Source organism: Loxodonta africana, chromosome 9 (genome assembly GCF_030014295.1).
Source record: "Loxodonta africana isolate mLoxAfr1 chromosome 9, mLoxAfr1.hap2, whole genome shotgun sequence".
In the NCBI taxonomy this organism is placed as follows: Eukaryota; Metazoa; Chordata; class Mammalia; order Proboscidea; family Elephantidae; genus Loxodonta; species Loxodonta africana.
In genome coordinates, this window is record NC_087350.1 from 81,060,070 (window position 1) to 81,072,494 (window position 12,425).

General features: G+C 36.7%; 1 protein-coding gene across 5 annotated transcripts in view; it reads right to left on the reverse strand.

The window, feature by feature from the left end:
* Positions 1 to 12,425, reverse strand: part of MELK (maternal embryonic leucine zipper kinase) — a 96,857-nt gene that overhangs the window by 11,598 nt on the left and 72,834 nt on the right. For all 5 annotated transcript variants that reach the window (XM_064291726.1, XM_064291729.1, XM_023545129.2 and 2 more), the window contains 3 exons: positions 5,243 to 5,462; positions 2,423 to 2,519; positions 152 to 320 (listed from right to left, as the gene is read on the reverse strand). In XM_064291726.1, coding sequence (XP_064147796.1) covers positions 152 to 320; positions 2,423 to 2,519; positions 5,243 to 5,462 — 486 coding nt within the window. The remainder of the gene's footprint in view (positions 1 to 151; positions 321 to 2,422; positions 2,520 to 5,242; positions 5,463 to 12,425) is intronic.

Genomic DNA, 12,425 nt, shown 5'->3' on the forward strand with positions numbered 1-12,425 from the left:
ATGTAGTAACTAAATGAATGAATGAATGAATGAATAAGTAAATAAAAAGTATTAATAAATTCATTCACTGAGCACTTTTCTTTAAAAAAATAAATAAGTGGTCCTGTTGATAATGAGCTTCTGCCATATTAGAGAATTCCAGCCCACTTACCTTTAATCTTCTTGGTCCATCTTTGGCAGAGCCCTTCCTTTTACTCCTGGTAAGCACAGTCATAACTTTATCCAATCCCCTTTCAAGGCTTCCAAACACTTTGGTTCCTTTTCTTTTTGGAGTATCCTCTACATGTGCTTGGTTGAGATCCAGCTCCACCGAGCGGCACCTTAAAAACAAAAAACAGCCTCCATGAACAACTGTCTCCTTCACCATGAGACCAGAAGAACTAGATGGTGCCCAGCAACCATTACAAAATATTTTGATCAAAGATTCTATAGAAGAATCCTGATCAAAAGGGGGAAACGTAAAACTGAATTTCAAATTCTCATGAACTCAAGATTTTCTGGAGCCATTGAAGGCTGGATGAACCTCCAAAACTATTGTCCTGAGATAATCTTTAAACCTTAACCCAAAAATAATCCCTGAGGTCTTCTTAAAACCAAACAATAATTTTGCTTAACTAGTAAAGAATGTCTGCCTTGAGCATTATGCTCTTTTAAGAACTATCTATATGGGATCAAATTGACACCAGCAACTTGAAAAATTAGACAGGAACCTTAGGGGGCAATGAATTTATGTTAATGGGGGAGGAACAACTCAGAAAAGGAGGGTGAGAATGGTTGCACAACTCAAAGAATGTAATCAAATGCCACTGAATTGTACACACAGAAACTGTTGAACTGGTGTATGTTTTAGCATGTATATTCTCAACAACAAAATAAATAAATTATATACAAAACAAAATAGAGCCTGAGCAGAGCTGGACCTCCTGCTTTTGAGGTGTGAGCCATTCAGGTGTGCCAGGGCCAGATCATCTCATCCCTCCTCAGGGAGAGCTAAAGTCATTTCCCACTGGGAGGTAGCCATTGCCCTCCCTCTCCTCCAGCCAACTGCCATTCAGAAGCTTTTCAACAAACTTTTTTTCTTAAATGTCAAAAAAACAGAAAAGATGAAAGAATAGTACAATAAACACCCATATATCCTCCTAGATTCAATAATTGTTAATATTTTACCACAGTCCTGGTGGTGAGGTGGTTAAGCATTCGGCTGCTAACCAAAGGCTGGCAGTTCGTACCTACCAGCCGCTCCTTGGAAACCTTTCGGGGCAGTTCTACCCTGTCCTATAGGCTCACTATGAGTCAGAATTGACTCCACAGCAATGGGTTGTTTTCTTTTTTTATAGATAAATAAATTCATTAAATGTATGTATTTGCTGAGTTGTCTGAAAGTAAGTTGAAGATATCATGACAATTCACCCTGAAACATGTCAGCATATATCTCCAACAAATAAAGACATTTTCCTACATAACCACAATACGATTATCACGTCAAGAAAATTAATAATTCCATAGTATCAATATTGAGTTCCCATTCTAATTCCCCCAATTGTCCCCAAAATGGATTCTGCGTAAAAAAGGAAAAAAAAAGTTATAAAGGACAATAAAGCATAATCTATTCTGCAGTATTTTTCATACAAGAAGAGTGGGCTTTCTTAGAAACACCATTCAGAGTCTTCCCTATTTTGGGACTGCTATTTTTTTTTTTTTTTTTTTAGACGGGATCCCTGGTAGTGCAGTGGTCAAGAACTTGGCTGCTAACCTAAAGGCTGGCAGTTCAAACCCACCAGCTGCTCCTTGGAAACCCTATGGGGCAGTTCCACTCTGTCCTTTAGGGTAGCTCAGAGTCAGCATCAACTCCACAGCAACGGGTTTTTATGTTAGAGGAGCCCTGATGGCGCAGTGGTTAAACACTCAGGTGCTAACCCAAAGTTTAGTGGTTCGAACCCGCCAGCTGTTCCGTGGGAGAAAAATGTTGGCAGTGGGCTTCCATAAAAGATGTGCAGCCTCAGAAACCCTGTGGGCCAGTTCTACCCTGTCCTAGAGGATCTCTATAAGTCAGAATCAATTCAACAGCAACAGGTTTTTTGGTTTTGGATCTGTTAGTATGGATGTCTATACAAGCAGGAGAGTGGGGAAAGATGGACCTCAGAGAGGTAACTGCATGGTTGGGGCCAGACCTACTTTCTTCCCACCCTGCTGTATTTTAAGTTAAGGAGGCAGTCCCACTGCTGATCAGTTTCATAACTCTATCCTACGAAGAAGGCAGTGAAAACACCTCCAGTAATGGCCACAGACCATCCTCAGTCAGTCCTAGAGTCACCAAGAGACCCTATGTTTTAGTTCACTTAATCAAGTTTTTTGTATATGGATAAAAGGAAATCAGGTTACATTTACTAAAGATCAAGAGTCTAAAAAACTAGACACTTACCGCCTCTCAGGGCTAATGACACCTGTCATTAACTTGTTTGTTCCTGCTGAATTTACTGGTGTTTTAACTGGGGTTTCATTCAGGCACTGGTTTCTATCTATTAGAACAAACAACACACATAAACCATATATAGTTGACATACTATGTTTTGGAAATCTCTACCAATAATACATATATCATCTCATTCACTGGCTTCAGGAATATTGTAATCACTTGGACTGTCAGGTTAAAGGTTCTAATTCTCTAAAAATTGTTTCCATCTGATTTATCATAAAAACAAAATCATCTTGCTTTGTAACTATGGCTCTTCTCTTTTGTCCACAGCAAAACTGAGGCTATGCTGATGATTTTAATATATCATATGGTAAATCTAAATAGAACAATCATATATAGAGAGAGATTTTCTGATTAATGATTCTTCTTTTTATAGATAAGTCAACCTGTATTTATAAAAGGGCACAATTCATGCCTTTAATTGATACAGTATTGAAAGGAGTTAGTTCAAGTTATAGTTCAAGTTATAGACCTATTCAATTCCTATTAGGCAAAGAAATCAGTTCCCTGTGAACACTTGACAAAAGTTATTTAACAGATGGTGTGAGCTTTGCTTATTTCTTATATTTTCTATTACAGAATCTTGTCTTTCATTCTAATAGGGTATTTGCATCCCAGAGAGTTTGTGACAAATTTGCATTAACAAATGAGATTATCACTGTTTAGTTAGCTCTTTGGTCATGATCTAAAAATTTCATAGCCTTGACAAATAATAATATTCACTTTAAAATAAACAAACATATGATATCAAGTTTTTACAAAAAGATTGGGGGTTTTGTTTTGGTTTATTTATGACTATTGAACATTATTCTCATTGGTTTTACAAGAATGAGAAAATAAGGTCAGTCAAAAATATCTGTGAAAACTGTTTTCATTTTTGTATACTGCAAGCATCTACTTCTATACATAGTTGCCCTTCAATGAACTGTCATTGACTGGATTGTACAGGGTCCAGAAAAATGAAATTAGTGTTTATGCCAAAAATAACTAACAGCAAGAGTAAAATGCAAAGTGCTAATGGAAGCCATCAATCAGGGGTTTCAGCCACTTGATCCCTTAGGCAGCTCTTACATTTTTTTAAAAAAAAATACGGCTGGCAATTGCTCTTGACCAACACAATCATTCTCACAGGGGCAAAATATGTAAACTGACAACACTCTAAGATTATAAAATAAATTTCAAACTACCCACATTTCAAAGCCTTCAGAGTTATAGAAAAAGTAAAAAATATCAATAATGGAAGGGAACCGTAGCTTCAAAAGCTATTTAAAAAAAAGCCCTGAATGAGCTAAGGTTCACCTTAGCTCTCCGTCCAACCTTATGACTAACAAAGAATGTTTTAGCTATTTTAAGAGAAATAACAGAAGGCGACCCCTCCTCGGGAAAAGATGAAATAGCAGCTACTATTGAAGTCCTACTATGTGCAGGTGTTATTTCACTGAATCCTCCTAACCACCACAGGCACCCCCCTCCACACACACATCATCAGCATTGCACCTAACTAGCCTCACATTTTTTCAGGAAGTGTTATTAGATTTGACAAATAGGACAACGTCGCTAACATAATATTGGGACTTCCGGGAAATCTTCTGACAAAGTCTCCCATAACATCTTTATAGATAAGAAGTTGGCCTCTTAAACTGGTTACCAGCCCCATTAGCAAACTGGAAGCACAATGGAGGATGTGGTTTAGGAGTAGCTCACCCCGTAGTGTTTCAGAGCTGTGTCCATTAGGATCTTCACATAAGAGTATATCACAATTGCTGGAAAAAAGGCTCATGAAGCTTAGGGGTCATTTTAAAAAGCGACATATCAGATCAGATCACAGTAAATAAAATTCCTTCAGACTCTAACTTATTTCTTCATTCAACAAATGTGGCCCCTACTACGTATGGGGGCAGTTCTACTCTGTCCTATAGGGTTGCTATGAGTCGGAATCAATTCAGTGGCAACAGGTTTGAGTTTTTTTTTTTTTTTTTATGGGCCAGGCATTGGGCATCTACTATGCACCAGACAACAAATACGGCACCTAACTGTGCACTATGCCATGTGCAACAAACATGGTAGACAGCCTCATAGCACTCACTGTCTTATCCTGGTGAGCCCAGTCCTAGAAACCTGGGTTCATAAGAGGCACAGTAACAAAATAGAATGTGTCCAGAGTAGGCCAACCAGCAAAACACCGAGCTGTCATAAAGGAAATGGTTTATATAATTGTCAATGACTAACCTAAAGCAAAACTAAGTGAAATAAGAGAGTTGGCTTCACACAGATATCTGAAGGGCAGCACAGATTTACCCTCTGGCTGGGGTACACAGCAGGGAGGAACAGGGCCAGAGCCCAGAACTGGAGACTCAGATAAATAAGTAGGGCTCAGCAGAGACTTCAGCTTGAGTCAGTACAGGTGCAAACAAGCAAGCAATGTCTAAACCTAGATATATGACCTTGATAAATTGCTTTACTCCTCTGAGTCTCAGGTTCCTCAGTTGTGAAAAGGGAGTCAGACCAGATGGGTTCTAACATGCCTCTCAGCTTTGATATCATATGATGTTCTGAGTCAATTTTACAATTGTGAAAAAGTTAGTATCATCTGAGAAAAATTAGAAGTTGACTAACATGCTTTCAACTAATGCAAATATATATGATAAAATAGCAGCTTGGCTTCTCCCAGAAATTCCTGAGAGCAATGCTCTGTGTTTATTTAGCATGGTAAAAAGCACAGAATTCAGCGGTATTTTACCTCTGCTTAAAACACATAGTAAATACCTTTTGAGGGTGTAGTGTAACAATTTGGTGTAGTGAGTATTCCCCTTTTATGCTGGTTCTTATTAACTGGAGTCTTTGGCTCAGGAAATAAAAAGTACTCTTCCTTCTTTACAGCAGACTTAGGTGTATATATATTCTCTTTGTTCTTTATTTTACGTGCAGATGCTCTGCATAATACTGGAGTTAATGATTTAGATTCCAGATCATTTGATTTTGTCCACTGCTTGGCAAACCGGGGAAAAGAAAAAAAGTGACTGCATTAAGCATACTGAAGAAGTCAATTTCTTTATAACATGCATGCCTTAATCTTTTACAAATTACCTTGTACCATTTTTATTAAAATGAAATACTAAAAGAAATTCTTGGCAATATCAGGAAATTTGAAAATACGTATTCCATTCTCGTTAGTACATTTAAATCATTTTAGTCTGTCCTAGTGACAGGTAATTTTCAACATGTTTCAGGCCAAGTGCTTAACCAAACATACCCACATCCTAGGCAATATTGAGAATGGCCAATGTTTCCCATACCTAGATTGCCATGGCTTGCCTCTAAACTATGTACCAAAAATAAAAGCATAGTCAGTGGTTATGGAGGAAAAAACATGTTAAAATGTTCTAACAGAAATGCTGGATAAAAAAATATTTTTTAATCCTTTTAAATTTATGATTGAACTTGCAAGAACGTAAGGAAAATCCTCAGAGGCTGAACTAAAAACAGGAGCATGAACACAGAGACACAGTCAAGGCTAAAACCGCCCACTGCCCTAAGGGCATCAACCTACCATCTCTGATAACCTACAGCATAGATTTTAACAGTCATGGAAGCCTTAGGCAAGGTGGTAAGTTAGACTCAAAGCTCCCAGGTGAGGCAAAGAGAGGCTATAACTTAAATGAAAGGATGAATTAAATATAAATCTGCCCTGCAAAGGTACTCAGCAAGGAAACTTGTCTGTCTTAGCCTTGGCTTTTGGGGAGAACAGAAAAGAAGAGCCTCCTTTAATAATTTGTAACTAACCACAGGAGAATCTTCAAATAGTTTTGGTGCCTAAATTCATACTGCCTGCATGGTTCCAGAAACCTCAAACCTAGAATTTAATTTAAAGTAGTCCTAAATTGGTTGTGCCCAAGGGGCCTGATAAAAGCAAACAAAAATACTATCTGAAAGAAAAACTTCAATGCAACCCAACCCAAGCCCTCAACCTTTAGCCCAAGCCTCAAAGAAAGCCCATACCGTTTTAAGATATACGAGCCTATAAAAAAACATTTCAAAAGACATAAGCACCCCAAGCAAAGGTGGGCAAAAAAAAAAATGAAAAACATAATCAAACACATTAAGATATCATATATTAAAAATATCAAAGAACGTAAATATGTCCTTATGTTTAAAATAATAAAAAAAGAAATCAAAAATATAAGCAAGCAACAAGACTACCAAAATGTTTAGACAGATTTGAAAAAGAACAAAAACTCTAGAAATAAAACATTTAATGATTAAAATGAAAAACTCAATGGACTAGTCAAATAGCAAATTAGAGACAAAGAGAGAATTTGTAAATGGGAAGATAAATCTGAAGAAATTATCCAGAACGCAGCCCAGAGAGAACAAGATATGTAGGCTCTATGAAATAAGAGTTTAAGATAGACAATGAAGTGAGATGATCTAACATATGTCTGTTCTGAGAGGTAAGAATTAGAGAGAATGGAAGAGTGGCAATTAGTCAAAGAACTTTCCAAAATTGATTAAAGATACAAATCCTCAGATATGGGACGCACAATGAATCACAAGCAGGATAAACAAGAAAAAATCCACATCTAAAATTTGGAAACAGATAATGGTAACGGTTGAATAACACGATAAACATAACTAATGTCACAAAATTGTACATGTGGAAAATACTGAAATGGCAAACAATTTATTACATATGTATTTACCATATACACACACAAATGTTGAGGGAAAGAAGAAGGAAAAAAAAAGAAATCCACATCTATACTTACAAGGTTGTACAACTCTAAAGGACACTATCCACATAGACACCACACAGATGGTATGATTCCCTGGAGTTGTACAAGGCAATGTCTCTGAGAGAGAAGCTGCAGAATATCAAAAACAAAGATTCTAAAAGGAACCAGAGAGAAAAAAAGACAAACTAGAAAGGAAGAATTAGACTGATGGTGATTTCTCAAAGGCAACAATGAAATCAAGAAGAAAGCAGACTAATATATTCAAAATGCTGAAAAGACTATACTTTCTACACAATTTTTCTATAAACCTAAAATTGCTCTAAAAATAAAGTTTATTAATAAAAAAAAATTCTGAGAGTAAAAATAACTGTTAAACTAGAAATGTACACACAAGGGAACCACATTCCAAAAATGAAGGTGAAAGATCATTTTAGGCAATAAAAAAAGTATTTACCACCAAATGACCTCACAAAAACACATGAGTTAACCTAAATAAATATTGATAATATTACATTCTAAAATTAATAACTAATTTGTAAAGTTAAAAATGTATAGAGCTAAAAAAAATGTACTATACTTGTGTAAGATGTAATCATTCTGGGGAAATGAGTGAAGAGTACATGGGACCTCTCTTTACTACTTTTGCAACTTCCTGTGAATCTATAAATATTAAAAAATAAAAGTTAAAATAGAGAGAAAGCTAAAATACTGGACGTCAATAGCAAGTAATCTAGAAGAGGTGCCTGGCATTAAGTATTGTAAGGACTTCATATTATTTAGAAGAGTAAAAATATAGATTAAAGAAAACAAAATCCTCATACCTGGACCAATAGGCAACATCATGATAAACGAAGAAAATATTGAAGTTGTCAAGGACTTCATTTACTTGGATCTACAATCAACACCCATGGAAGCAGCAGCCAAGAATTTGTATTAGGCAAATCTGCTGCAAAATACCTCTTTAAAGTGTTAAAAAGCAAAGATGTCACTTTACGGACTAAGGTGTGCTGAACCAAGCCGTGGTGTTTTCATTTGCCACGTATGCATGTGAAACCTGGAAAATGAATAAGGAAGAGCGAAAGAATTGATGCCTTTGAATTATGGTGTTGGTAAAGAATATTCAATATACCAGGGACTGCCAGAAGGATGAAGAAATCTGTCTTGAAAGACCAGCCAGAATGTTCATTAGAAACAAGGATGGCAAGACTTTGTCTCACATACTTTGCTATCAGGAAGGACCAGACCCTGGAGAAGAACATCATGCTTGGTAAAGTAGAGGGCCAGTGAAAAAGAGGAAACCCTGGATGAGATGGATTGACACAGTGGCTGCAGCAATGGACTCAAGCATAACAACGATTGTGAGACCGCACAGGATGGGGTAGTGTTTCCTTCTGTTGTACATACAGTTGCTATGAGTCAGAATCAACTCAACAGCAGCTTACAACAAAGATACAGATTGACTTTACATTTGGCTAAATAAATAAAAAAAATTTAAATATTAAAAGAATAGAAATAAAACACAAACCAACGGAATGATAGGAAATTAACATAAAAAAACAAGAAATAAGGGGAAAATACAGAAAAAGCAGGGCAAACAGAAACACAAAGATGGACAAATAAGATAAATTAGTAAACACACCTTCTTCATCAAAATTAATGACTTGTCATTAAAGTGAAAAGACAAGTCACAAACTCAGATAATATATCTGCAACACACAATCAACAAAAAATTAGAATCAAGATTACATTAAGAACTTCAATACAAGAAAAAAAAAACAATCCAATAGAAAGATCAGCAAATGACATGAAAAACTATTTCATAGACTAGAAAACACTAATGGTCAATCAATATATGAGAAGACATATAAATAATCAGAAGAGTACAAATTAAAACCACAGTAAAATAGCACTTACACTCAACAGATTAGAAAAAAATTAAATAGCTAAAAATATCAGGTATTGGTAACTACATGGAGCAATGCAAACTTATACTGCTGGTTTAAACATAATCAGTACAACTACTTTGGAAAAAATTTGACATTATCTGGTAAAGATGAAGATATTCATTCTACTCCTAGGTATATCCTGAAAAACTCTTGCGCTTATATCACAAGGGACTTGCTGTGCAGAAAGAGGCAACACAGCAGGCCTGATCTTTAGAAGTGCCTGCTTGCAGGGCTGGCCCTTGGCTAGCCTTTAGGAACTCACCTTTTGAAAAGTTCTCAATGCTGATAAACCCGTTTGAATGGCCGAGGCACTGAACCCTGTTGTACCAGCTTGTACAGACTGTACAATGGTGCAATTTATGGTGAACACGTGCTTTCATTCTGTTGTTAGATGCTGTGGGGTCGGTTCTGACTCAAAGCAACACTATGTACAACAGAACGAAACACTACCTGGTCCTGGGCCATCCTCACAATAGTTGTTATGCTTCAGCCCATTGTTGTAGCCACTGTGTCAATCCATCTCGTTGATAGCCTTCCTCTTTTTTGCTGACTCTACTTTACCAAGCATGATGTCCTTCTCCAGGGACTGGTCCCTCCTGATAACATCTCCAAAGTACATGAGGCAAAATCTCATCATCCTTGCTTCCAAGGAGCACCCTGGCTGTATTTCTTCCAAGACAGACTTGTTCCATCTTCTGGCAGCCTACTCTTCGTCAGTCTTCCTTGTTCATTGTCCAGCTTTCACATGCATACGAGGTGATTGAAAACATCATGGTTTCGGTCAGATGCACCTTATTCCTCAAAGTGACATCTTTCCAACACTTTAAAGAGACCTTTTGCAGCAGATTGTTGTTTGATTTCTTGACTGCTGCTTCCACGGGCATTGAACTATGTCATGCCAATTGACTGAGTTGTCCCACGAGACTATGGTCCTAAGCCCTTTAACCCAGTAAACCAATTCTGTGAGGTGCTTGGCTTTATCCAGGAAATCTCCATAACTGTGCAGCATATATGCAGCACACTCAAACATGTACATACATATGCCTACAGTGGGATTCTGGATTACAGATATACCTATACGTGCATGTACACGTACTCATATATGCCTTCCTATATTTATATACACCACACATATATTTTTTGGTTATTATTGTTGTTGCAAAATTGTATATGTTATAGCATTTGCCACAATTGTCTCTTATTCTAACATGCTCTTTTTTAAACTTTTATTGAGGTATACTTTACAAAGTATAATATTTGCCTATTTTAAGTATACAATTAATGATTTAGTAAATTTACAGAGCTGCATAACCATCACCACAATCCACTTTTACAACATTCACGTCACCCCAAAGAGATCCCTTGTGCCCAGCTGCAGCTGATTACCACACCCATCCCTAGCCCCAGGGAATCACTAATTTACTTTGTCTCTATATATTGCCCTCTCTTCATTATGTACCACAATTTGTTCATCCATTCATCCATTGATCAGCACTTAAATTATTTCCATCTTTTTCCCACTGTGAATAATGCTGCAGTGAACATAGATGTACATCATATCTATTCATGACTGCTCTTATCGCTAGGGTATATACCTAGGAGTGGGATTGCTGGATCATAAGGTATTTCTATTTCTAGCTTTTTGCGGAAACGCCATACTGTTTTCCACAGCGATTATACCATTTTACAATCCCACTAGCATTGTATAAGAGTTCCAATCTCCCCACAACTTTGTCAGGATTTGTTGTTTTCCGTTTTTTTGATCAGTGCCACTTTTGCAGGAGTGAGATGGTATTTCATCATATTTTTGATTTGCATCTCTCCAGTGGCTAATGATCACAAGCACCTTTTCATGTTTGTTAGCCGCCTGAATGTCCTCTTTGGTGAAGTGTCTGTTCATGTCCTTTCCCCATTTTTTAATTGGATTGTTTGTCTTTTTGTTGTTGAGTTGAAGTTTTCTATGTATTGTAGAGTTAGACCCTTATCAGATATATTGCTGCCAAAGATTTTTTTTTCCAGTCTATAGGTTCCCTTATTACTTTTTTGGTAAAGTCTTTTGATGAGCATAAGTATTTTTTAGAAAGAAGGTCTCAGTTATCTAATTTATCTTTTGTTGTTTGTGCATTTTTAGCTTTGTTTGATACACTATTTTTGACAAAAATTAGGTCCCCTTGACAGGAAAGCTGGTAATAGGGAACCCAAGATTGAGAAAGGAAAGTGCTAACATGTCGTGGGGTTGTTAAATCAATGTCATAGAACAATATGTATACTAACTGTTTAATGAGAAACTAGTTTGTTCTGTAAACCTTCATCTAAAGTACAATAAAAAAAAGAAAAATTAGGTCCCCTAGTTTTGCCCCTATGTTATTTTCCACAAATTTTATAGTTTTAGCATTAACATTTAGGTCTTTGATCCATTTTTAGTTTTTGTGAGCAGTGTGAGTTAGGGATCCTGTTTCATTTTTCTGCAAGTGGATATCCAGTTTTGCCAGCACCATTTGTTAAAGAAGCTGCTTCTTTCCCATTGAATGGACTTAGGCCCTTTGTCACAGACCAGCTGCCCACAGATGGATGGATTTACTTCTGGGTTCTCAATTCAATTCCATTGCTCTATGTGTCTGTCACTGAACCAGTACCAGGCTGTTTTGATCACTGTGGCTATATAGAAATTTTGAGATCAGGAAGTGTGAGGTCTCCTACTTTGTTCTTCTTCTTCAATATTGCTTTAGCTATTTGGGGCCTCTTTCCTTTCCATATAAAGTAGGACATCAGTTTTTCCATTTCATTAAAGAATGTTGTTGGGATTTGAATGTGGATTGCATTATACAGGCAGTCCTTGGATTATAAACGTCCGACTTAAAGACAACTTGTACTTGCCCTGTAATGTTATCTAAATTTGCCCTCACTTTGAAAGACCTGAACCAACTCCTACTCAGCAACAAATTCTTCATCACAATCACCTTCACTTGTTGCACATGCAGCTTTTAAATCACTGAAGAGGATTCGAGCTTTTCCTTGCGCTAAAGTAAGGCTAAATAAGAACTGTATACACCTATTCTGACTTACCTACAAATCTGACTTAAAGACACAGGAATGGATCTTGTTCGTAACCTGAGGACTGCATGTATCTACAGATCGCTTTGGGTAGTACTGACATTTTCACAATATTAAGTCTTCCAATCTTCGAGCATGGAATATTTTTCTATTTATGTAGGTCTCTTTTGGTTTCTTGCAATAGTGTTTTATAGTTTAACTTGCATAAGTCTTTAA